This window comes from Melopsittacus undulatus, chromosome 8, assembly GCF_012275295.1.
Source record: "Melopsittacus undulatus isolate bMelUnd1 chromosome 8, bMelUnd1.mat.Z, whole genome shotgun sequence".
Classification (NCBI taxonomy): Eukaryota; Metazoa; Chordata; class Aves; order Psittaciformes; family Psittaculidae; genus Melopsittacus; species Melopsittacus undulatus.
This window is the reverse complement of record NC_047534.1, coordinates 2,532,893-2,559,481: the sequence shown is the minus strand read 5'-3', so window position 1 is coordinate 2,559,481 and position 26,589 is coordinate 2,532,893. Positions and strand designations below refer to the sequence as shown.

Sequence of the window (26,589 nt, the reverse complement as noted above, 5' to 3'; positions counted from 1 at the left end):
GGTAATCTTTGTGAAGGTTGGCCTTTAAGCCAATTCTTGAGAAACTGTTAGTAAGCTTCCTTGGTGGTGGGAAGTATGATGAAATCTCTTCTTTAGTTGGTTCTTTACGTGTTTCAGTTCTTACACTACCCTCTGCTTGACAGTAACATCTTATTCAGCACCAGAAAATGCTTTGCTGTGCACACACTTCTCCTTTTGACTGACAAATCAGAGAAGGAAATCAGTATTTCTATCATGGGCTACTTTTTGGTAACCTTGTGTTTTCTTTTTAATTCTCTTTATTCTCATATTTAAGCATATTCAGATGTTACAAACATTTGACAGTTGTGTTTTCCATGCTGTTGAACATCCTGTTCTCTGATGCCCTGTTTATTCCTACTTTAAGTCCGTAATAGTCCTTATAATATATTAGAGAGCCTGTCTGTGATCGTTGGAGCAAAAGTACTCATTAAGCAGGCTAAATTTAGATACTTTATATAAGAAAGTTTGCAAAAGTAATAGAATAGAGGTATGAGTAATGTCTTTAGGTGAAATAAGGAGCTTGTCTGGTTGGAGCTTCAGGATCAGCACGCTGTGGAAGAATTGTCCTGGGTGATAAATGAATTTGTCCCTTTAGAAGTGGAGCGGGAGAGGATGGCACATTGAGTGTATGGTGGAAAGGAAGGGTCAGTCCTTGTTTATGGAGAGTCACCTTCCTTCTGGTCTGCTGGATAAGAGAGAAGGTGGCACTTTTTGTTTGGTAGTGTCATTTTGGCCTAAAACCTTGGGGGAGGCAAGATTGGAAGTTAAAGTAGTGTCTGAAAAATGGGTTCTGGAAGTTTTTACATGCTCAATAACTGACCTATTAACAAAGAACTTGATTTCTTTGAGCTTGACATCCTAGTCTGAATATATGGTTCCTTTTCCTTAAAAGCCAGCATACATTTTGTCAAACTAATGAATTATTCCAACCATTAAATACAGACATGCTGAAGTAAGAGGAGATTTCTGTGTGAGTGATTGGGATGCCAGAGAATTACCTGAGAGAGCACCAAAAATGTGAAATAACTGTGTAATGACAAACCTGCTAGTTTCATCCCATTGGTATGGTAATTTCTGCCTGCTCCTGTGGTGATAACATCAGGAAGAGATTTGTGTATTGAGAAATGGTGGATTTTAGCTGTCATGCTTGACTGTTACTTGAGGAGGGGGTGTATTACCAACTAGGTCTGAGCTCATAATGGTCTTCATCCAAAGAAAAACCAACCAAAACATAAACCACCCCCCAACCTATGCACCAAACTTTCTTATCAGAGAATGATATACTATTCTTGTGAATTTGGAGGCTTGTTTGCCTGGGAGCCTGCTTAGCAGTTAAGAATAGTTCTTTATCTATCCCATTAAGACTGTATTATTATATGGAAAAGTGGGTGGTATCCAGTTTTACCCTGCTGTTGGCCAACTCCCAGCAAATCCCTACTGATGTTGGAAGGTGGAAGAAACACCAACAAGTGTTTTCTTGACTGATGAATTCTATAGTTTTTACATCAGTGTGTAGTCTCTTGAAGCTCTGATAACGCTGAGCCAGGGTATCCAGCATTCATTGGTGATGCTTCTTGGTGTTGCAGCCCCATTAGCACAAAAAGCCTTTGTTTTCCAGGAACATTGAACCATCTTGGAAAGTTTTCCCAGATTAATTGTTCTGGTTTGTTAATCTCACCCTTGGAGCTTTATCTGTGGTGGTTGAGGGAGCTCATGGTGCTGGGGACCTTCGAGAAGGCTCTGTGGGAATGGGATGCTCTGCTCCGAGAAATAATCCAACCTGTTGTATCTTTGTGGTATTTGGTGTGTTAAATATGCTGTCTTTTGTCTCCCAACAGCCACATCCCCTCGAGTTTCCTCAGAGCTCGAGCAGGCCCGGCCTCAGACAAGTGGAGAAGAGGAGCTCCAACTGCAGCTGGCGCTGGCCATGAGCCGGGAAGTGGCGGAGCAGGTCAGTGCCCGTGTAGGTTTCCAACGTGTCCGTGCTTTTGTAGTTGAGCTACAGTGCTGTTTTCTCAATGGCAGCTTGGCTTTGCTCCAGGTGGAATAGGGGGAGAGAAAAATGAGCCATTTTGGAAGATGTTACTCTTTTGTGTTCTTTTGAAATCTCTTTTTAAAGTAACTTCTGCCTCCGAGCTGTTGAGACTAGTGGAAGATGACAGTCACTTTGCAAGAAGACTTTGTGTGGGAGGATGTTAATCATCACATTACTGAAGATGGTTTCAGTTAGGAAGAGCTGAAAACATGACTAGTCCTGAAATCCTTCAATAATGGGGCCAGCATAAGGAATGTCAAGTGAATTCTGATTAGAATGAGATTTTGAACAATCTGTTCATTTGCTAAGATTGGAACAGAAAGGTGACAAAAAGTACATAAAGAACCTGATTTAAAGTAACTTAGCTCCTGATCTATCAGGATATATAGGTATCAGTAACACGATATGGATTATGTTACTGTGTTAATTCTTAGGAGGTTCATTCTGAAGTTTGGAGTAAATGCTGGAACTATGGGTAAAGTTTACTGCATGTTAATATATATAACAAAGTTGTTGAATCTCAGCTGTGAGTGAAGATTCAAGCTCGCTGTGCTGAGTATCTGTGATATTTTAGTCTTCCTGTGACAACTTTAGCTCACAGCTCTATGTTAAGCATTGGTACCTCTGTGCTTGGAAACTATCACCCAGTAAACTTTGTCATTATGGAGCAATAAAGAGAATAAAAATCAGAACCTGATCAGTTGAAATAGCTTAACGTAATCACAAGGGAAATACCAAGCGGGGAATGAGTCAACTTCTGAAAGCTGTGATGCAAACCAAGATATTTAAAGTGGTTGAATGTGCCCCAAACATGGTAATTGACAGATGTTTAAAGCTTACAAAATAGCTGGTTGAATTCATTTAGTGTTCTTTGTAAATGTTGCTTCAGGTGTGGAGGGAAGCTGACAAACGCTAGGAAGATTGAAGTGTAAATAAGTGTAAATCCCCTTGTCCTTCAGTGGTGATTTGGATGCTTAGAAACATCACAGTGGTTTAGAGATGGGATATTTACTTCAAGTTCTGTGGTGTTCCTAGCATTCCAACCCTAACTATTCTATGATTCTATAATTCTAACAACATTCAAGTTATAGCTTTCCCATTAGGTGTAAAACAATACAAGGGTGAACTTCAGTCAGCCAAATGGTTGTGATCACACTGCTACGCTGGTGTTACAGGGTCAGCATGCTCCTGACCTCTGTTTGAGGCAGGAATCACAAATTCCACTCCCCCATTTGTGTTATGTCCAAGTTAGAGCAAATATTCCCAGTGATCCCATTGTGCGTGCCTGCGCTCTGAGGGTGGCAGGGAATACCAGGCCTTCCCTGGCAGAGTCCTGCCAAGGGGGCCAGGCACTTGGAGGGAGCAAACAGCACAGTCTAGGCTAATGGTCTATATCAACAGTGTTGATTTCCTTTGCAGGAGGAGCGCCTCAGACGCGGAGATGATCTGAGATTACAGATGGCTCTGGAGGAGAGTCGCAGAGACACAATTAAAATTCCCAAAAAGAAGGAGGTAGTGCCTTCGACTAAGAAATTCCCGGTTATGCTGCCAAAAGCTGAAATACAGTAACACAAAAATAGCTTAATACCGAGCTCTTGTATGCTTTTGGGAAACTGCTTTGTTGTGTAGCTTAAAGCTTCTTCCATGCGGGTTAAATTTCAAGCTATTAGTCAATGCAGGTGTGTAAAAGGAAAAGCTAAAGAATTGCTTCTTCACTCTCATGGGTTTGTACTCGGGGTTGCTCATGCTCTTGATTGACGCTCAGATTATTCCTGCCCTCAGCATACCACTTTGTTGGACCTAATGGATGCCCTGCCCTCGTCGGCACCGGCCCCACAGAAAACAGAGCCTTGGGGACCTCCTGCTGTTGCAAACCAAACTGATCCCTGGGGAGGATCCACAGTTGCAGCTACTGCCTCTGACCCATGGCAATCATTTGGTAAGGATAAAGTGATGGAAGGAATGCTTAGTGGAGTTCCTTGCTTTTTAACGTTGAGCTTTTTCAGGTTTCTCAATGTACAATGTCATGCTTGATAACTGCAGTGTCTTAGTCCATTTTGATTGTTTCCCATACTCTGGAACTAATGTTTCCCAAACTCATTTCCAAGTGGAAACAAATGGAAATTGCACTCTTTTGAAGCAGCTGGGTTTTGTGTATGCATTTTGAATCTTAACAAAGAAGAGGTCCAGTGAAACTTCTGTATTCTTTGTAGAGCAAAAACAACTGGAGGGATACTCATGCTTTTCTAGTTGTGTCCAGTGTCATGGTATTAGGCTCTTGGCAGTATTTAGTGCAGTACTTAGACTGGGTGCGGTGGCTGGAAAGCCATAGATCTGCATTACTGTGTCTGTAATTGTTCCTAGTGAAATGTGATGTGTATGCCATCAGAACCAAGTGGCTTAAATTGTTTAAATTGAGATTTTTATACTAAAGAAACAGATGAAAAAAGAGATTACCACTTTAAATACTCACTGTTTTATAAGCTTTTTGATACTGAGTTCATGGAGTCTGTTTCTAAAGTGGAAGATCCACCTCAAAGAGCCATTAAACCCACTGTTATATGTGTCTGCTTTTGCGTGCATGTTTTGCTGCCTTTGTAGTGATCTGGTTTCTGGGTTAGCCAAAGTCTGATCAGGGAGTTACTCCTTTGCATACATAAGTTGATGATTCCTCATAGGATGTATTTAACTTACTACATCTGTGGAATTGGATCCATTTTTATGTTGGCTTTGGAAGCTTTTTGTGAAGACTAACAGCTTAGTTCTGTCACTTTTGCTTCAGGCTGGTGATTCTACAACCTCTGCTATGAGTGCTTCAGTGTGCATTAGCATTCAGCACACCACCCTCCACATTCCTGATGAAAAATTTGAAGCCTAATAATAAAATGCATTACTTTTTCTTCCCCTCCTCATGGTGGCATTAAAGTCACCTCCATGGCTGCTGGAACAACTGCGCTTCATTGTTTTTAGTGTAGCCTGTTTCTATTATGGTGATAAATTGCAAGCATGAAATCAGAGACAGTCCAAGCTTAGGGCCCTGAGGCTGCTCAGTGTGTTTTTCTGTGGTTAAAACCCAAAATCCACCTCCTTCAAATGCTGTGCTCAATCTGTCATCCTCTGACAAGATTTTCCTTCCTGTAGCATTTCCTCTCAGTGGCTCCTAACTTTATTAATACCATAGAACAAGCCCTTGTTGCAGCTTGCTGGTGTGTTGGCTCCTAAGGAATAGTCTTGAAGGTGTAAGATTTATGGATTTGCTAATAAAAGAGTGATTCATTTAACTGTATTTCTCAAATGCTGCCTGTGCTTTGGCTGTTCAGTGCTAATGGAAGCTACGGGAAGGTGTCTTCCCAAGTGCTTTAATTCTGTGCACTCTCATTATGAAAGAAAAGACATTCCTGAAAGCTTCCATTTATGCAAAGTGCTGTCATTGGCATTTCTTGTGTGGCGTTGCTCATAACTCAGCACTAAGGGCAGATAAAGGAAGTGTAAGTACAGATGTGGGAATAGTTGGGCTTACTTGGAGAACTGTAGCATTTCCTGATCCAAAGCTGCAGCAAGACAATGCTGCCTGTTGATGAAACAAAGACCAAAGTGGCATATTGATGTAACAATTCCAAAGTGGCAAATTGGAATTGTGCCACTGTATGTAGCATTGAACTGGTTTTCAAGACTCTTGTGATGCCATGGGGTGTTTGTATGTAGTTTTAAAAGATACTCAGTTGGAACTGGAAACCCTCATGGTGGTTAAAGATAATAGCTGTGTACTGCAGGGGTAATTCTGGCCTGCTCTTGGGTTATACAGCTCTCATTTAGTAATTAAGCCATGACTGGTGGAGAGGTTTCACTGGGAAGAGGAAATGGGTTTGCAGGTACCATTTGACTTGAAGGGAATTGATCACTGTAGAGTTGTGCATTGTCACTACTGGCTTCCCACTCCTCCACTGATGGCTGAAGAGGGGCAGCAGCTATGGATCATGTAGGAACAAAGCAAGAATGTTCCAACATAGACGTAGCCCACCTAAAATGTGGTTTGCTTCAGCAGTCCTGGGTTAAGCCAGAATAGTCCTGGGTAAGCCAAAATAGTTTCATGTAATGGCAGAAGGAAGAAGAGGTCACCTAAGCTGAAATGTGATAAATTAATAGCAGGAGGAAGAAGATAAAACTGGCAGGAAGTTGTGTATAGAGAGACAAGTTTTGTTCTCTTTCCTTCCCCTTTTACTGCTTTAATTTGCCACTTTGCACAGGAAGCTCTAACCTTGAGCATGACCCAGAGCAGTTTGGTAATGTGAATCTGTGGGAGAGAAGAGCTGTCAGCATCTCCCAGTAAAAATGGGAAACCTCAACATGTAGGCATTAGGTTGAAAAGAAACATAGGCAGGGATGTCAGTGGCCAGCTTAGATCTGTGGCAGGAGGAGTGCATACAGAGGGCAACAAAAAAGCACAGCTAGTTCATGGAAGCTCATTATATTTTGGGAAATAACAGTGTGGTTAAAAGAGTTTGAAAACCATTCCCTTTGAATCTTACACATTTCTTTGTCCAAGTCTTAATATTGTACAGTTCATACCTTTTACATACAGGACTCTTAGAAACCTTCTTTCCCGTGAGGTCATAAATATACCCTTTAATTTCCTTCAGTCAGATATTTCTATTGTGGTGACAGTGTAACAAAAGCAAGTTTGTTTTCTTGTTGGAAGTGCAGATTGTTTATTATGTTTTATTATGTGTTCAGTTTCAAAAGGAAGATTTGTTGTATTCATCTGCCTTGCACAGCCTTTACTTGTGCATGTTGTTCAGTATGTGTGACAGATGCTGAGACTTATCAGTATTCCTGATGCTGAACTTATTAATACCAGACACTTATTGGTGTCTAGTATTAATTGGCAGGAACGACCTATAAAATAGATTAATCTCCAAGGGAAGCTTTCCAAAGTGAAATGGGACTGACTTGTGTTCCTGCTGCTTCTTCTGCAGGTGCCAAACCAGCTGCTTCTGTTGACCCTTGGGCAGCACCAGCGGCATCCACAGCTCAGACTCTGTCCAAAAATGTTGACCCTTGGGCTCCTGCTCAGCCATCTTCTACTGCAGCAAAATCTTCAGTGGATCCTTGGGGACCAGCACCTGCAAACAAACCTCTCTCCACTTCTGGTGAGAAACAGTCTCATCCCATATCCATATTTTGAGTGATGGAGGTGTAATCGAAGTTATTTTCTTGCATTGGTTGGTTAAAAGAAGTGATGTGCTGGACAGTTTGCAGAACTGGTCTGTAAAATAAATGGCAGTTGTAATAGCTGGCTGCATAAAGAACTTCAAATGTAATAGTTCTGACTTAGAGCTCTGAATTTGCGTTGCTGCTTCCTGCTCTGTCCCTTTACCTCCTCTGTCCCTTTTACGTTCTTTTCTTGGTATCTGTGGACGCCTGCTGAGCACTTGACTGCTGCTGCCGTTGGGTTTTGAAATGGGTTTTACCTTTAATGAGGCAAGGACTTAATTTCTGGAAATGAATGATACTGTGATTTTACCTTTCATTATGATAAATGGCTCTGAGATGGATGGCTCTGCAGATGGAGATTGACAGGTTGAGCATCTCCACGTTCTGAGGAGACTTTTAGAGGTGCAAATGAAGGTTTGTTACTTCAGACTGGGGATGTGAAAGCTATCCCTGTGCCCTTGTGTAGCAAGGTGCAGAAGGTGCTGATGTAATTGTCTGTTCATACTCCGTAACTAATGCAACCTTGATGAGTCCTAATACCTGGTATTTTCATGTTGGCACCGCAGCTAAATGCATCCTGAATGCATTTTCTGCTGGTCATTCATCTCAGTGCATAATAGACAAAGGAAATCTGAGGACTGCAGAAGCTGTCTAATCACCTTTTCACTGGGCAAAGGGCAATAACTGGATCAGTATGAGAATGATTCTTTAACGATGATGGGTCTTTGTTCTTGATGAGAAGTATGGTTATTACAACCTTCACTTGTGCTCTTGGGATTTTCTGTGTTCTTTATGGTGCTAAATTCATACTTTGTGTGCTTGAAATGTATTGAAGGTTAAAAGTAAATCAGAAAAACATTTCAACTAATACTAATTTAAAAACCAAAGCAAACTGTAAAGCTTTTCTGGAGTGTGATTGCTGATGATTTAGGTGTGGGTTTTCTCCCTCCATTCTGAGGTAAGGATGTGTCCACCTTTGGAAAGTGTTGTATTTTCACTGGTTGCAAACTATGGGCAAGTTCTGGTGCTTTAGCTAACAGGGCTTTTCCATCTCTACATGGCACAGATAACCTTTGCTATTGCATTCCTCCTCCCTTTAACTTCAGCAGCATATATCAAATCATCACTTAAGTTGTAGCGATGCTACATTTGTCTTTGGAGCTATAGTCAGAAGTGTGTTCTACTTGAGGGCTGATTAACACACTTTCTAGTTTAGGCTGTAAATTCATTGCTGTTCTCTTCTGCAGTGATATTTACCTGCCTATACATCTCTAGTGCAGACACTCAGTAAAACCCCAGCAAGCTGAGTGTGCCTTACATCAAGATTTCAAAGCACACTGCTCTGAATTAGTTGGCTAATACTGTAGGAAAGGACAGTGTTCTCACATTATCCTCTTCCCTGGTCCTGAGTAAGAGTAGGAGCACTCCAGCTGATCTGAACTGCTGCCCTGAAACCTGACAGAGTGGCTTCTTGGTACACAAATGGGCTACAAATTGCTTTCAGTAGGATCAGATGTGTGATACAACTGCAGATGTGTTAATGACAGGGCTGTCTTGTTTTGAACAGGAAGTACATCTTTTGACCTCTTCAGTAATTTGAATGGTACAGTTAAAGATGATTTTTCTGAATTTGACACACTTCGAACTTCCAAAAAGCCAGGTATGAATCAAATTCTCAGCATGTGGACAGTTCGGGTCATAATCTCAACAACAGATGTCTCTACTCTTAAATCTTAACTTCAAACAAAATATACTTTCACAAAGGAAGAGATTAAAGCTGGTGATAATGCAGCAGTAAAAGCCTGTTGTTAACATTTTGGCCTGTGCATGAACTTACGGGGAATGGGCCTTTTGCATTGTAAGCCACACAATTCACTCCATAACCTTTTGCTCCATTGACCCAGAAACTTGTTGGATGCTGTAAATTCAGAAGTCAAACATGTTTGGAGTATGGCTCAGAGAGTCAGACTGAACAGTGTTGACTGCCTTTCTCAAACTTGTAAATTCCACTGTGTAACAATAGTAGGAAGATGAGAAAATACACTTCTATGAATGCTTTATTTGTTACTTGCTCATTAGTCACTAAAATAAAACCTGACAGACCTTAACGTCGAAATGTACTTTCAGGATGGTTCTGCCTGAGAGGATGGTGACTAATTTAAAGCTGGGCTAAGCTTTTATAACACGAAAGACACAACCTGGGTGGAATCTAGCTAGGAAGGGTGCAGCAATGGTGTAGTGCAAGGGCAGAAGCCAAGGCTTTTGAATCTCTTGGAGACTTAGTCCCATCTGTTGCAGCACAGCTGTGAGGATATCCATCAGGGCAAATCAGGTAGCACCTTCAGTAGCACTGCAACTCTTAACTGTAGCTTCTTCATACTCTCCTAAAGGACATTGCCTGCTTGCATGCTGTAAGGGTGTAACATGTACTGAAACATTTAAATCTGACTAACACAGACGTTAGATACTAAAACATTTCTGCTGTGAGACTTCAGGGTTTTCTTTGCTTGACTGTGTAGGTTAATAAGTTTTGTTTTTCTCTTTGTGTTGTTTCAGCTGAATCAGGTTCCACTTTGCCATCTCAGCATAGCGGTACCACAAGTCCTGATCTCTTTGATTCCCAGCACTCGAGCATGACATCAGGCAAGCAAAGCGCAGCTCGGAAAACCCCTGAGTCTTTTTTGGGCCCCAATGCTGCTTTGGTGAACCTGGATTCACTGGTGTCTAAGCCACCACAACCCGTTACTTCACTGAATCCATTCTTGGCACCAGGTATGTGTCTGCACATTCCTTCAGTTTTCTATTGTAACTTTCCCTTCCTGTAGGAAAACTCTGCATAACTCAGTCCTCTTTGATTTAACATAGACTGGTTTGGGCTTGTTTATCTTGATTGCTTCAGCCAGCAGATCATGACTGAGAGCAGGAGGGGGAGGCAGAATGGTTTCAAGGTACACTGCTGGACCCTGAAAGCAGTTTCTTCTCTTGCTTCTTATCTGCTGCCTGAGCTTGGTTCAGTTTCTCTTCCACTTTTGCCTTCGCTCTCTCAAAATGATCTGTGTTAGAAGGCAGCTTTTGGGTTATTAAAAATGGCTGAGTTGGAGCAGGTAAGATGTGAATGTGTGCCAGCAGAGAATCCCTCGGGAAAGTCATAGGTAGTGGGTTCTTGTGGAAGCAGGTAGGAATTGCTCTTTTGTTTGTGCTACAATGGGGACAGTAACATCTCTGACTGCAGCCTGAGGTTCCAAATAGCAAACTCTGCAGTATAATGTAGTGGGTTTCTGGTTCAGCTGTCTTTAAACCAGCATGATAAGCCAGTTGTATCATAGAATGGTTTGGGTTGGAAGGGACATTAAAGCTCATCCAGCTCCAACCCCTGCCACAGGCAGGGACCCCTTCCACTGGAGCAGCTGCTCCAAGCCTCTGTGTCCAACCTGGCCTTGAACACTGCCAGGGATGGGGCAGCCACAGCTTCTCTGGGCACCCTGTGCCAGTTACTCAGCACCCTCAGAGCTCTCAAACCTTTGATCAAAGTGCTCTCTGAAAAGAACAGTCTTTGTAGTTCTCCTGTAAGTTGCCCCCTGTTAGAAATGGGGCTACTTCACCTGTAGCAGATGTAAATAGTGACACTAAACACGTGGACGATGTATGTGGCTTTTAGAAGCTATTCACAGGCACTGAAATTTCTGTGTAACCCTGGTATGATGAAATACTTTAAACCACTAGTTCAGTATTTATTCACTTTTCCAGTGGAAAAACCCAGCAGTTTATTAAACTCCTTGAGTAGGAAACCCCCCCAGTAGTTCTGAACAGCCTTGGCAGTGCTCAGCCAGAGGAAGTCTGTGTATCTGCCATTACCGGTTACTACACAAAGTTTATAAGGGGTCACTGGGCCATCCAAATAACGCTACACATGTATGGTAAAAGGAATTTGTAGTGTTGGCAGCAGTCCAAAGAGCCTCAAAGGCTGGGAAAGTTACTCTCTGCTCTTTCTAGCACCGCTGTCATTCGGAAACAACTTGTTTACTTTATGGATTCTTGTCAAAACTCGGTGCCAGCAACATGTACAGCTTCAAAATGGAGCTGGCTGGATGGGATCACGAAGCCAGTGCACAGATCTGCAGTAGCAGATTGAAGTGATGGAGCACAGAGAGCCTGCAGTTCTCATCTGTAAGGCACATTTAATGTCATGGTTAGGCACGTTCCACGTAACCAGATCTGGAACCTCTCTCTCTCTCCAGTGACTACTGTCAGAGGTGGAAACTGCTGATCAGCAAAGGGGTATTTTGTGCAGTTACAGATTCAAGGAAATGGGTTGTAGTCATGCACCAGTGCAGCCCTAACTGGCTGAATGGCATCCACCCAGGTTTCTCTGCCTGGAGTTTTGAGGCTGGGGGCACATGGGGATGTACAGGAGGTGTGTTCTTTACCAGAAAAGCCCATCTCCAAAGCTCATGTTCATGGAGGTGTGATCTCTTTCCTCTTCCTCCTTCTCTCAAAACTAGGCGCTGCTACAGCACCAACTCCAATCAACCCCTTCCAAGTGAATCAGCCTCAGCCACTTACTCTAAACCAGATGAGAGCAAGTCCCGTGATGGGAACCAGCCCTTCTTTCAGTGCTGTGCCACCGATGAGCATGGAGCCAATACCTCTGTCTTCCATGGCCCCAGTGCCTGTGGGAATGGCACCGATACCAGCTATGGGCACTGTGGCATCTCTAACGAGGATGGGCCAGGGGCTGAACGTGAGCATTGCAGGATCAATGACCCAACCTCTTCACAGTACAGGAATCCCGCCGTCAGCATCCCAGTCTACAAATACAACTAACCCTTTTCTCCTATAAAGACCCAATTAAAGGAACTTTCTTTTCATAGTGTTTCCAGGCTGAAGTCTTTACAGCAAAATGAACGTGGCCTGTGTGGACTGAACGGTGTGTAAGAGACTTGGAAGTAGATTTGCAGTTTACAGTTATGATCTTTGAAGAGTTGTCTCTACTTACCAGTTAATCTAAATCTAGTCTTTGCTACAGATGGTACCTTACTTTGGCTTGTTGAGCATTATGTGAAATGTTCAGACTTTTCACCAAAGTTAGATTCTGCCCATTTTGTTACTTTGTTAATCATTTCAATACACTTTCTAGGGAGAACCTGCCATTTTAAAACTCCGTTGGCTATTTTGTAGATGTCAGATGATGTGCTGGATCCTGAAATTACTCTTTACCTGCATCTGTCACTTCCTAAGCCCATACGATAGACCTGAGATTCAGAGTGCTAGTGAATGTTTTGCACATAACTACACACAGTTCTAGACTGTTGGTTCACCCATAGTCCTTACTCTTAGAAGAGAACGATTGCGGAGGGCCCAGGTGGCTGGTTTTTATGCATTAAACATTGCAACGCAAAAATGGCACTGCTTTCGTTTCAGGGGCTTGCCTGAGGAAGCAAGCTTGTCTCAAAAGGAGAACAAAACACAAGGCAAATCCAGACAAACCCCCCCAAGAACCTTCTCAAGTTGTCGAGTATAACGTGTGCTGTCGTATGCAGTGTTGAATCTGTACACTACTAAGGACTCGTGAGGAGCTCTCTGTGAGTGGCATGCTGCACTCGTGCTGAGTGAGTGTCCTGCTCTGTGCTTGTCCAGTACCAGCTTCGTTTGGAAGTTTATCATGTGTATTTTGTTCTTTATTTGACTTACAATGTGAGTTGAAAGAGGTAAAAAAAAGACCCAACCTAAAAGAAATACAGTGGGACAACTTGGAATCCAATCTCACCGGGGCAAGCTTTAAAACTAATTCAGGCTTAACCTTGCTATATGCAGTTACTCTTGTATACTTTTGCACATATTTTGTTTAGTACAGTTTCATATTTTGAGTTTGCAGAGTTACCTAATAGTCCTTTTTTTGCTAATTTTTATAATGTGGTTCTTATTTAACTGTCTGGTTTTGATAGATTTATCAAGTCTGGCGGAAAAATTAAGATATTGGCAAATGTCATTTTTATGGTTAATGCCCTCTTATTTATGGTTTTAGCTCTTTGTTTCTGTAAAGAGAGTTTAAAAGGGAAGATTAACACTAAACTATTTACTTTAAATGAAGTATTCGTAATGCAAATCGAAGCAAATTCTCGTGACTAATTATTTTTAGATGAATTGAATTTGAGCGTAACATGATTTCCGACTACATTAAAAAGGAAAAAACACTAAAGTCGCCTTTTTCCCTTGATTTGTTCCCGTTTTCCCATCTCCAAACCGGACATTGGGCCTTGATGAAGATCACAAGAGAGAGAGGCTCTTTTTCTTCTTGTAATACTTCTTGAGATGTTAAGAACTCCTAATGTACAAACACGGCTCCTTAATTTTATTGACTAATATTTCCTTATGGAAGGTGCACTCCATATTAATAACAGGTTCCATTGACAGCTGTTAATTGTAAAGGCTGAGCTATACCTTTTAACTTGCATGTCTGGATTCCTCGGCACTAAACCACGCTCAGGTTTCAGCCAGTGTTCCTGGTGGAAACCTGGTGTTCCCAGAGATGGCAACGCTTGAGCTCTGCTGTCAGAGCAACACCTGTATCCACAGAGCGAGCAGAAAGAGATGCCCTGGTGCTTGCTGCTGCAGTGAGGGCATCTTTGTGAATGAACTGATGCATCTTGGTGGCCTTTCCCTAACTAAAAGGAGGGGGACAAGCAAAAAAACCCCCCGTAAACCAAACAAAGAAGCTGAACTTCATTGCCAGGGTTGTGTGTTGTGGTGTAATGATGCTGTGTGGGGCTGTGCCAGTCCAGGGTGCGTGTCCAGCGCAGGGAAGAGGCACTGGTTAGCGTGGAAGGGACTGAGTTAAACCTTATGGGTGGGTAGGGGAGGCTGAAAGACTATCAAATCTAGGGTACAATCACAGATGTTAGCTGTGTAGGTCAGTGTAGCTCTGTTAGTGTACGGAATGCTAAATGTGTGGCTGTTTCTATGCAGATTGTTCTATCCTCTTGAGTACTATGGAATTTGCAAGTAGGATTCGGAATATTCATCTGCACTTGGTTTTATATAGGAGGAAAGAGAATCGCTGTCCACACCCAGTATGTCTTTAAAACAAAACCCCATTCATGTTGCCTTTCAGAATAAGGAAGAATACTTACCTTCTTTGTGGTGGTGAAGTTATTGAGAAGTGTAGACCAGGAAGGGTGTGATTCCAGTGGATGGGAAGGAAGAGCATTTTCCAATTGATCTGTGGCAAGATTTCCCCATCGTCATTTTCCCAGTTTAATTTCATCCACAGTGGAATTGAGGTCACTTGCTGTCACTTAGTCTGTCACCTGAATGCGTTGAGATGGGGCTTTGTCTCCTCAGCCCTAAAGTTGTAACCCCATCCTCTTGTTGAACACTGGGTTTGGAGGCAGGATGGGGTTGGTAGGAAGTATATATAGGGATGGAGTCATCTGCAGTTCAGAGTTGTGCTCTAGTATCAGGAATGGATGAAAATGTGCTGTTTGTCTAATAGAGCCCTAGCTTAAGGAAACTGGGGAATGGCAAAGGGTTGAGTTACAGTAAGAGCTGGATTAGCTTTACATAGTATATATGTATGGCTAGCTAGACATATATCACACAATAAACCACGATGGAGCACTCTGAAGAGTCATTAGCCTGGCCTGTGGTGCTGTAGAGCTTGAGGTTGAAGGCTTGACCATGACCAGACCCCCATCCTGGTGTGAGGGTTGAGACAGGTTGCAGAGGCTTAGGAGATCTGCAGCTGCTTTGGTTCCTGTGTCCATAGGCAGCAGTGGGATGTGCAGGGGATGTCCTGGCCAAGTGATGCTTCTGTTGTGTCCACAATGGTAAATCCGAACTGCTCTCCAGAAGAACTCTTCCTCCCTCCTCACCCTCCCACTTGTTGTTGCATGGAGGACGTGTGCGTATCCCATTCCCCATCTGCTCTGGTGTATTGCTTCAAACGCATTTCCCTTTCCCCCCTTCTTTTTCTCACTTGCAAAATATACTAAAAGTGCTTTGGATTTATCAAATGTTAGAAGCCCAAAATAGCCTTACTGGTCAGATTGACCAAAGAGAAAAGTGTGAAATATTTTATAAAGAAAAAAAGGAAAGAAAAGGAAAAAAAAACCCTCTTGGCATAACTTTAACACCATCCCCCCAATAAGCTCAGTTATTTATTCAGTTTTATACTCTAGAGAAACTAAACTCCATGGAGGGGACAGGGAAGGTAGACCGTGGTGGTGGGTTGTGGTGTTTGTGGTCTTTCTGTAGCTAAGACAACTCTTGTTCTCCATCTTTTGCTGTTACAGATCCTAACATGTACTGTATGTATTAATATTGCACAGACTCGTGGAGAAAGAGATGGGTTTATTTTTCACAGCAGAACCTCACGAGGCTTCGCTTCCTTTCCTGTTACATCTGAAATCATCACCAAAACTGGTTTCATAGCCCGGGAGCCGGCTGCTTTCGATGAGTTTGTGCTGACTATTGACATTTACTGTATAAATAATTTATCATTTGTACTATTGTATCATAATGTCTGTATCTTTGTGTCATGGTTTGTTTTCTTTCTTCCCCCCCCCCCCCCAGCAATGTCACAGATGTGATGCTTAATGCCATCAGAACAGTGGAAAGACGAGGGGTTTGTAGGTGACTGGTCAGCATTAAACCTGTATTGCTTATATTCCAGCCGTGTTGCTTTTTCCAGGCTCTGCCTAAGTGTTTTATGATCCCATTGGACAAACTGTCACTGCCATGCTTGAGTTCTCCAGAAAGCTCATGGATTGCTTGAGGTGATTGAAGGTTTGTGCTAAAGGGCCTGGGGTGCTTGGAGAAATGGAACCGTTGTGGGGAGTGATGCTTCTTGTACATTGTCAATGTGATTTCTTGGATGCGTTCAGCGCTTTCCTGGGGCAGGCCTGCTCTTGCTGTGAGAAAAGAGGGTTTCTTATAGATCACTTAAATCGGAATCAGTTGAGACCTTACTAACTCAATAAAAATGAAGACTTGTTGTGTTGCAGGTGACTGAATTGCTTCTTTAAACAGCGCTTCCGGAGGGATGATCGAGTACGGGCTCGGTGGAGGCTTCCGTATGTATGTCAAGGCAGGAGGCTGGGGAAGGAGCGGCTTCTAGAGCTCATGGAATAAGGGTTGGGGAGTTGGGACAGAGCTGGCTCTGGGAGTCTTTGCATCCCATTTGCAGCAGTTCACTCTTGTGCTTCCCATTGATCCAGTAGCATTGCGGATGGGGTAGCAGGGAGCCTGTCTCCCTGTGGGAAGTGATTCCAGCTTCTCAATGTGGATGGTTTAAACTGAAGGGCACTTCATTAGGAGGCTGCTTCATGAGTGCCTCTGCAGAGCCACTCTGGGCTTCCTGTACTTATGGTTTGCTGCCAATTGGACTGATCACTAATCAAACCCTTCCCTTAGTGCCAAAACCACAGTGGTGGCAGGGACCTGCTATCGGAAAAGCAGCCACGGGGAAACCCATCCATTTGGGTTTCAGTTTGAGTCATTTTGCTTCTGCATTTGGGCTGGTAAAGAAGACAGCAAAACTTCCTTTGCAGGGCTGGCAGCCCAGGTACCTGCTGCTTTTTGTACCTCTCCTTTCCCAGAAGGAGTCATCTTCTGTGCATGTGTGAGTATTGCTGCTCTGGGTGATCCGTCCTCCACTGTCTGCTTCTGGCCTCGTGTTAAAGTGAAGCTGCTCACTGCAGGGAGTGGAAATGATGCTGATCCTTAATACTCCTTTAGAGGAGGTGGCTGCTGCAAGCCAAGGGGTGGCTGGAGGGAGGAGGAGCTCATAAAGCCCATTGGGATATAGATCTGGCTGTGGCCTTGGGTGAGCTGCTCTCCCCCCATCCTGGTTTTCCTCTTCCTTTCCTGTGAAGTGAGGTGGGATTTCCCTGGCTTTGCAGGGGAAAAGGGCTCTCGATGAAGTGGGATCTAGAGGCTTGTCCTCCCCTGCACTGCTGCTGCCCAGGTGGGTTTGCTGAACACATTCATTGCTGGTACCTCTTGTTTGTGCTGGGCTGAGTGGTGCAGCTCTGCTCTGCTTGTTTGAACTGAGGGACAATGATTGGGGGCCAGCTCCTCCTATGGCTTTGGCAGGACTTCTACAACCCCCTGCAAGCTACGTTTCAGGGAACCAATGTGATTTATGCAGCCCCATGTTGAAAGCTTCCACCTTTTCCAGTCAGGCCATCGCTAACCCGCATGGGATTCCCCATAGCACTGTGCTCTCGTAACTTCCAAGATGGAAAAGCATCAGGCATCTCCCTTCATCCCCACAGGGGTGACCATAGAACCTGTACAAGTCAGGCAGTGGGGTTCATGTTCTCCTTGAGGGGCTCTTTGGTCGGGGAATGGAATTGAGGGCTGTAACCAAGCTGAAGGGAGCTCTTTGTGCTCGCTGTAACAGCACAGAAGGCTTAGGAGACCGTGGGCTGCCTGGGGTTGTGTTGGGTGACGGGGATGGGATGGGTTTTGCTTTTTCAATGTCTTCATTAGCAAGTCTGGCACTGAAGGCAGTGATGTTCTGTGGGGTGAAGCTGGTGCTGGAATATCGGCCTCAATAGAGGCATAAAAATAGAAACCTGCAGCAGTTCCCTGCTCCTGCTGCTTCCCTTGCAAGGATGGAGGCTGAATCACTGCACCTGCTGTGAGAGCAGCTTGTGTTGCACCCTGTGTTGCACCCTCACTGCTCTGCGGGCTCAGGCCTGGCTTTGGTGGCCAAAGGATGGTTTCCAACAGGGCACTCACTGGTACAGGGGGTCCTGGCTGGGTCCTGCTCCCTCGATGCTGGTGGCACTGGGAGGTGTTTGCCCCATGCTCTCAGGACAAGGGGCTCCCCATTGCACTCAGCAATCCCCATGGAGGAGCAGGGAGAGCTTGGGTATCCTCCACACAACCTTGGCAGCACCTCCAGCATCTTCCCGAAGGTTGGAAACTGCCACGAGGGGGCAGGAGCTGATGCTGCTGCAAAAGGGTTTTGGTGGGCAGGGCTGTATATGCCGGTTCCTAAAGCTAAAGGCCAGGGTGATGTGGTCTGGTGTGAGGTGTCCTGCCCATGGCAGGGGGTTGGAACTGGATGACCTGAAGGTCCTTCCCAACCCAACCCGTTCTGTGGTTCTGTGGTTCTTAATATCCAGCTGATTTTCCTCCTCCTGCAAGGTTTGGTTCCTAAGTGTTTGATCCGTGTCCTTGCCTGTCTCCTAGAGTGGTTCCTATGGTGGCAGCAGAGCTCCCATGAAGGAGCAGGCAGCATTCCCAAAGCTCCTCCAGAGCAGGAGAGCAGAGGAGGGCTCCTGCCAAGCCCCCAGCTTCATCTCACTCTGTCCCATGGCCTTGAAGCCTCCTCCTGTGTCAGGACACAGGTACTGAATCAAGACTTTCCCCCTTCCATTTGCATTAGGGGTTAATGGGCAATTTCAGTGCCTGTGCCACAATGGGTTGGGAGCTGCAGGTTTGGATCCAAGGCAGGAGGATTAACTGGGTGAGAGGAAATTGCTTTGAGGTTGGGATTTGGCTCTTCTTGGAGCATGGGCTCGTGTAACCTTTAACACTGACTGCAACCAACACTTATGGGTTGTAAATCCCTGCCTTATTGATGTGCTTTTGGCAGCACCGAGTCGGGTGTCTCTACTCCTGTGCCATGAGAGCAGGGAATCTGCACACTGCAGATGCTCCTGCACCTCCAACCAGAGTCTTCCAGCAGAGGATGAAGGCAGCAGCAAGGCTGTGTTGGGGAGAAGATGTTTATGGGGGGGGGCAGCAATTGCCTCTAGGAACAAAGGAGCAGCGTTGAAGTCAGGAAGCAATGGAAGCATCACCCCTGTGTGTGCCCTTGGGTAAGGAGCAAGCCGAGGAGCTCCTGCAGCAAACCTGAAGGCCTTGAGGAAGGTACGTGGGGTTCTTAACATGCTGGAGACATTGAGGAGCCAAAAAACCCCAACCAAACCAGGAGGCAATAGGTAAAGAGCCCCAATAACGCAGGTAGAGGTGTGGGATCTGCTTAGTCCCGTATCTAAAACACTCTTCAATGGAGTTTGGGATGGAAGAGTTTGAAACCCTTGCTTTTCACTGGTTTAACCTTTTCTCTGGGGGTCCCTGCAGTGTGATGACCAGCCTCAGCAGGGTAAGCAGCCAGTTTGAAACAGGATCCATGCAGGAGCTCGGTCCCAGCAGGACACCACAAAGCTGCATGTGGATAAGTTCACTGCATCCCTGTGGGCACAAGGCTTGGGCTTTGCCTGGGTTTAATGGGTTTCACATGAGCAGAATCTGTGCTGTTCAGTGCTGCTGTAGTTGCAATGGGGGCAGGTAACTGTGCTCAAGGGAAACAAACGGAGCAGTAGCAGGTTTGATGTTTGCCTTTCAAACACTGATATTTATCCTGCTACTGCAGAGGCTGCTTCCCAAATGCCTTTGTAAAGGCAACAGAATTCCTTGCATCTGCTCCTAGCCAACAGGAAATACTTCTCAGTTTGCATTCCAGCCTGACTCAGTCCAGAGATCACAGCAGTTGCCAAAACAACTGGTGGAGGAGCTTACAGCAAGTGGAACATCAACAAAAACAAGATGGGAAGAGAGAAAGAGCTGGAAAATCATCTGTGAATGTTTGGGAAGTATTTCTAAAGGATGCTAAGGATGCTCACAGCGAAATTACAGTGATCACATCTCAAAGCTTGTGTTTATTCAATACATAGTGAATACATCGCATTTACTCACTCAGCTATGAAGTAATCTCTAACTACATCTGACAGTGTCCTGGCTCTGCAGTTCAATGCTGTGGTATCACTTGTATTCTTACAGTCCCAAGGCCTTGGTTGGTCCCTTACAGGGTGGTTTTGTGTTAAGCTGTTCTTGCAGTCATCTTTTGGTGTTTGCAGTCAAACACAGGAGGTTACATGGCCAAACAGATAGACAAATGGGGAAGTAAGAGTCATTTCATTGTAGCATCCACTTCTCTTTGGTACCTGGAAGAAGATCTTGGATGACTGAGGACTTCAGAACATCCTGGCACAAACAGGTAACAAAACCTAGCAGGGGCAAGACAAATACATTGAGACAATTGGGTTTATTCAGCCCCAAAGAAGAGCACTAACATCACCACAAAGGAGCAGCTCTTCAGCCCCACGTGGCTCTGTGCCCTCATGCTGCAGCATTGGAGCTCCTGTGATGCACTAATAACAACCAACATGTGTCCACTCCTGCTCTGAGGTTATGCCATGGGAGGAATGCCTGAGTACATCACTTGGACATCACTATATTGCTGCTTTAATTGCCCTCCTGATAAGCAAACCAGCCAAGGAAAGCCATGGTATGGTACCTGTGTGAGGTGATTTCTGCTGCCTCCCTCCCTTCCTGTGCAGCACAATGCAGCTGGTACCCAATCTGGAGCTAAATCCTGCTCATGACCACACACAACTTCCTTTGTGGAGCCTTCTCCAAAACCTAGTTTTTAATCAATATTTGCACTTAAAATGTACCAGAGGGTAGGGTACATTTAACACCAGGGGCTCTTTAATGCCTCTAAACTAAAACTGCTGCCCTATTTAATTCCCTTGATGCAGAAATGAAACCTGGAAGAGGCAGCATCTTGCTGTAGATGCAAAGGCACAGGCTGCTTCGCTGCCAAATGTGGGGCAGGTTTGTGTCTGCAGTGCATGAAGCAGTTGCACAAACTCTAAAGGTCTATGTGGGATTATAAAGGGAACTGCTGCTGCTTCTGCATCTTACTGTGTGCATCTTACTGGACCAGTTCCACATCCCTTCCTTTTTGGAAGGTGCAGCAATTCCCATTTCCTATTTCTACCACAAAAAGCATCAGTAAAGAGCCCTGGGTTTGCAATGCTGGTGTAAACCCAGGAACACTGCGACAACTCTGAACTGTCCTATTCTTGATGTGTATAAAAAGTGTACAAAAGGCTGTTAAAAAGTATTTGTACAGGTCTTATTTTGAGCTAGTCTGATATAAAAAGGCTAAATAATAGCTGATAACATTCATTTACATAGCATTCCAACCTGTATCTTACTGAAAGGATGACAGTAATTGTTCCAAAGCCTCACGGGCTTCTGTTTCTTTTGGAATAATGAAATTATTCCTAATAATGATGACATTTTGATGTCTCCAATGAGATTCCTCAGCATAGGCAGGTGCCCATTTCATTTTGCCACAACAGGCCCCAAAGCTCTGAACTGTGTCAACCTTTGAAGCCCTCATGGCCCAGCTCAGTACATGGGCATCCCCTCTGTCAGGTCCTGCATGTCACTCGGGGTCACATCATAGCCCAACTTCTTCATGTCCTTGGTCACTACGTTGAAGGAGATGGTCACAAAGCCTTGAGAACGCACCCTGGTCACTGAGAGAGAAGAGGTGAATAGAACTGGTCAGGAGAGGGTTCTGGGTACGTGTTGGATGCCCATATCCCAACAGGAACAACCAGTTTATCAGCACAAGGGGATGGCCAAGCTGTTGTGGATGGGCTGCAGTAGGAGCCCACAGGGACTTACCTTCTCTCCCTTCTCCCTGTGCTACCACTCTGGGGTCAGTGAATTCCGGACGTCTCCCTGTGAACCAGCTTGGAGAAGAGAAGAGACACTTCAGTGGTGGTCAGGTGTGATACAGCCCATTACATGCATGGCAAAAACACAACAGGGGCTTTTGTTTGCAGGAGGGTTTCGAAGAGTGATTCCCTTTATTGCTGATCAACTTCGATCAAAGGTAAGTTTTGTCTCTCTAAGGAAAGAAATGAATCCAACTTCATACCCATCCTAAATCCAGGTTATTTCTGGGCCAGATGGAATATTCCTATAGTAAAGATGGTTTTGAGGCTGATTCAGCTCTTGATTACCCAGAACAACAATGAAGCTTTGATACTCCAAATATGCAGCTATGGTGAGATTCCAGGTTGGACTGCAGCAAAGCATCCAGTGGCAACTCAAAGGCTGAGGAAAGCCTAAGCAGCATCTCTGCAAGTCCCATCACTGCCGTGAATGAGCCCATGGGCCACAGAGGAGCTCATGCAGCAGCCTGCTCTGCTGAGAGCAGCTCTTGCTAAACCAGCAGTGCTCACATGTGTGATGAATAAATGGAGCCAGCATCACTGCTAACGTGGTTGAAGCAGTTCAAAGGCTTAGACACCTAAAAGCATGGTCTGACCTACAAAACTGGTTAAGATCCAAACGTGCATCCATGTGTAAACCTTTGTGACCAAGAGCAGGGACTTAAAACCAAGGAGTCTTTAATTATTACCTTGTAAACTGCTGCAGCCTGGACGTGGACTCTGGAACAAACATAGGGATGGTTCTCGTATGCCTACAACAAACCCAAGGGACACTGGAGATGAAGCAAACAGCACTGGAAAGACTTCCTTTATAAAGGAGCTGGAATGTTGGACTCGTGAGACAACTGAACACCTGCCTCTCACAAGGAAAGGTTTGTTATATAGGAGGAGTGTATATATGCTTGTTATATAGGACGAGTGTTTGTTATATAGGAAGAGTGTTTGTTGTAGAGGAAGAGTGTATATGTGTTTGCTATATAGGAAGAGTGTTTGTTATATAGGAAGAGTGTTTGTGGCATAGGAAGAGTGTATATGTGTTTGTTATATAGGAGTGTTTGTTATATAGGAAGAGTCTGGGAATGACAGCACATGCTGAGCATGCTGATGGAGATGTGTTGCATTTCACACTTGGGTTCCACATCCCAGCTGTGGCTTTACAGGATCCCTGGACATTATTTGATACCCTGCTAGCACATCCCTGTTCTTTGTATCAAACAGGCAAGACTTGATGAGGAGAGAGAGGAATGATCCGAAACAAGCAGCACATAAGGAAAACCCCTTTGTCTGTCCTCAAAGCCAGGTTCCAACCTCACCTTCCGGGCACGAAGGGGACGTGAACAGCTCCATAGCCCCTGACCACATCATGGCCAAAGAAGTCGGGTCCATAGACGCTGATGACAATCTGGGGCCCTGCAATGGAAGGGAACGTGAGTGGGGGGGTCACACAGGGAAGGAGCTGCACCCCATGGACCCCACTCACAGCCTGATGGGTTGGTGCTCTTGAAGGTGATGTCGATGGGGAAGTTCCAGATGAGGGTGGTGGGAGAGACCTCACTTGTGGAGGTGATCTGGGAGATGCCTTCCTCCAGGCCCTGTGGGGAGAGGGTTAAAGGAGGTGATCCCAACACCCCCCAGCACTGTGTGTGGTTCTGGGGTCTGTAACACAAGGGGGATGTGGAGCTGTTGGAGTAAGGCTGGAGGAGGGATACGGGGATGAGCAGGGGATGGAGCATCTCTTGTATGGAGACAGGATGGGAACATTGAGGCTGGAGGAGAGAAGCTGTGTGGAGACCTCAGAGTCTGAAGGGGGCCTATAGGGATGCTGGGGAGGGACTCTTCATTAGGGACTGCAGTGATGGGACAAGGGGTGATGGGTTCAGACTGAAACAGGGGATTTGGGTGGGAGATAAGGAAGCTGTTCCCTGTGAGGGTGCTGAGGCGCTGGCACAGGGTGCCCAGAGAAGCTGTGGCTGCCCCATCCCTGGCAGTGCTCAAGGCCAGGTTGGACACAGGGGCTTGGAGCAGCTGCTCCAGGGGAAGGGGTTGGAGCTGGATGAGCTTTAATGTCCCTTCAACCCAACCCATTCCCTGGGCCATGCACGGGCCGGGGTTAGGGTTAGGGTTAGGATCGGGGGGTGCCGAGCGCGTCCTTACCGCGGTGGGGACCCAGTCCTGGCCGTACACGAAGCAGAACTTGCAGTAGAGATCATCGAACCCTGGGAACTGCAGGGAGAGGAGGGATGAGGAGGAGGCTGCACCGGGGGAGCGGCAGGGCCGGGGGGGGCACCGGGGCTGTGGGGTTACCGGACACCCCCCGGTGCTCACCGGACCCCCCCCCCGGTGCTCACCGGACCCCCCCCCCCCCCCCCCCCCCCCCGGTGCTCACCCGTCCGCTCTCGATCTGTCCGGTCACCGACACCAGGAACACGCTGGGGCTGCCCGAGGCCGCCATGGCCGCTCCTCGCCTCCGCTGTTGCCATGGGCACGGACGGAGCGGCGGAGGGGACAGGGTTCCTCAGCGGCCGCGCTTCGCGGAGCGCCCAGGGCAGAACGCGCCTCTGAATGCCCCAAAACGGGGATGAATGGCCCCAAAACACGAGTGAATGGCCCCAAAACAGGGATGAATCGCCCCAAAACACGAGTGAGTGGCCCCAAAACACGAGTGAGTGGCCCCAAAACACGAGTGAATGGCCCCAAAATGAGGGCAGACCCCGCTCCGCATCCTCCGGCACCAGCAGCATCCTCCCAGTGCCACCGGCAGCCCCAAACCCCATAACCCGCCCCACCATGGGGTGTGAGGCTCCCCGGCCGTTCCCCCTTCCCATCACCTCGTGTTTTGATTTATTATAGGCTAATATTGACCGATATCAACCCAAATTAACCCGGTTTAAGGCACAGATGGAGACCGGGGCCTCAGCACACGGTAAGCACATGGCCACTAGGTGCTGCTGCCGACCGGGCTCAGGCTGCTCCGCTCGCTCCTAAAGCAGGAGCCAGACCCAGAGAGCGTTTTCCAGGCAGGAAACCTCCGGGATCTTTGGGAATCGCAGCCTCTACAGGGCCCCCTTGTGACCCACACTGATGGGAGGGGAGGGAGATGCTCCTCATGGTGAGGGTACCATCCTGCGCATCATCCCCTGCATCCTTAGAGCATCCCATCCACCTTGGGAGCGATCCGTGTTCCACCTCCCAGCGGGTGCGCGGCTGCTTTGGCTCCGGTGCAGAGCCGAGCAGTGATTTAAGGGACAGCCCGAGGTGGGTTGGAAGGGCTGGTGTGGGGTGTATGGGACTGAGGGTAAAGAGCAGGATGGAGACCACCTTCTGCAGCCCCATAGATAGACTCAGTGCTGCAGTTGGATTGTTCAGGTTTTCTTTTATTATACTCAGGGAATTTATTATTTTTAATTAATTTGTATTAATTATTAATTATTAACCATTAAAGATTCGAATCAGGAGCAATTCCTTCCCCAAAGGGAAGGTGCATTGGAACAGGAGTCACCATCCCGTGTAGCAGAGACCCTCAGTGCCATGGGTTAGTGGTGGCATTGCCAGTGCTGGGGCTATGGTTGGATTTGGTGTCCACCCTCGCTGATTCCCTGATTCTATCCCCTGATCCCATGATTTGGGTTTGTTTTCCTCTGTTCACATTCAGCAAACCAATTCGGGCAGGAGAGGAATGGGGGAAGCAGGAGGGGTGGGAGGGAATGGTTCAGATCTTACCCTTTCTCCCCATCCCTTATGAGATGCATTCAGAGGAGACTTCCTCTGGGATGAGGAGGAAGTTTGTCCTTCCATCAGGACTGCTGTCATTGGCTGCATTTGTCATCTTTGTCCATGAAATCCCAAGCAAGGAAGCATCTTTACCTGCTGGAAAAGGGAATGATCCACCAGGGCTTTGCTTTCCAAGCGTAATGGAAGCGCACAGATGGTGGTGCTCTGGGGTGCTATGGAATGGTGCTGGTGTTCCTCTTGGCTGTGTGAAACACTTCCCTCTTCCCTTGGAATTGTCCTGATCCCGTGAGATGTGAAGGGAACAATGGGAATCCTCCCTGGGTGGGAGAGAAGGGCACAAACCTGCTCCTCACTGACCCAGCACCTCTTATAGGTGCTGTGCACCTGGGGGCCTGGTTCCAGAAGGACACTGACCTCCATCCGCAAGGCACATGGAACAGCAAAGGGAATTCTGTTTTCTTCATTCCCAGGGGTTGGGAAAACCCAGATTACTCAGAACTCTGTCACTGAGAGCCTCTGAATAGAGCTGATCTACCTTGACCTGCCTTCCAGAGCCCGACCGCCCTGCTACCAGGGTGATGGGCTCCAGGGGAGCATCCTGCTCCCATAGGGATTGACTCCACACTCACCTGGGTGAGCAGGAGGATGGATGGAGGTTGCCTTCGGCCTTGGAACAGCTCCTCATGCTGCCTGTGAGGAGCACCCAAGCAGCAGCTCCTTTGTCACCATCATGTTTTCAAGCAGGATTAAACCAACCCTGGGGCTGAGCCATTGCTTCCAGCAGGCACTGGGGGGGAAGTGGGGGAGATGGGAATGACAACGCAGTGGCACAGCAGCAAGGTTTGGTTTAAATCCCAGTATTTACCTGCTAAATGGCCACTGGAGCCCATCTCCTGGTGTCATTTGCCTGCAAGGAACAGGCTGTATTCACCCTGACTCATCCCTGCCCGTGTCTTAGCTCAGTGAGGGGCTGCAGAGCTTCCCTGCCCTTTGTCTTAATGCTTTTTGCTTCTGTTCTCCCAGCTCTTCCCCACCTCC

General features: G+C 46.2%; 2 protein-coding genes across 3 annotated transcripts in view; one reads left to right on the top strand and one right to left on the bottom strand.

The window, feature by feature from the left end:
- Nucleotides 1-16,271, top strand: part of EPN2 (epsin 2) — a 45,436-nt gene extending 29,165 nt beyond the window's left edge. Inside the window, exons 3-9 of one of the 2 annotated variants that reach the window (XM_034065078.1) lie at nt 1,860-1,972; nt 3,476-3,568; nt 3,839-3,995; nt 7,033-7,206; nt 8,838-8,930; nt 9,827-10,042; nt 11,773-16,271. In XM_034065078.1, the coding sequence (XP_033920969.1) occupies nt 1,860-1,972; nt 3,476-3,568; nt 3,839-3,995; nt 7,033-7,206; nt 8,838-8,930; nt 9,827-10,042; nt 11,773-12,110 (1,184 nt within the window). In that variant the 3' untranslated portion in view covers nt 12,111-16,271. The remainder of the gene's footprint in view (nt 1-1,859; nt 1,973-3,475; nt 3,569-3,838; nt 3,996-7,032; nt 7,207-8,837; nt 8,931-9,826; nt 10,043-11,772) is intronic. The other variant, XM_034065079.1, reaches the window with a different exon arrangement.
- Nucleotides 16,272-19,937: 3,666 nt separating this feature from the next.
- B9D1 (B9 domain containing 1) lies at nt 19,938-25,971 on the bottom strand. Its single transcript, XM_034065343.1, is given in 9 exon segments — nt 19,938-21,615; nt 21,767-21,834; nt 22,509-22,571; nt 23,133-23,229; nt 23,300-23,411; nt 23,974-24,042; nt 24,206-24,277; nt 24,279-24,377; nt 25,894-25,971. Coding segments are annotated over 9 exon segments (789 nt in total). The 3' UTR covers nt 19,938-21,484.
- Nucleotides 25,972-26,589: the final 618 nt, after the last annotated feature.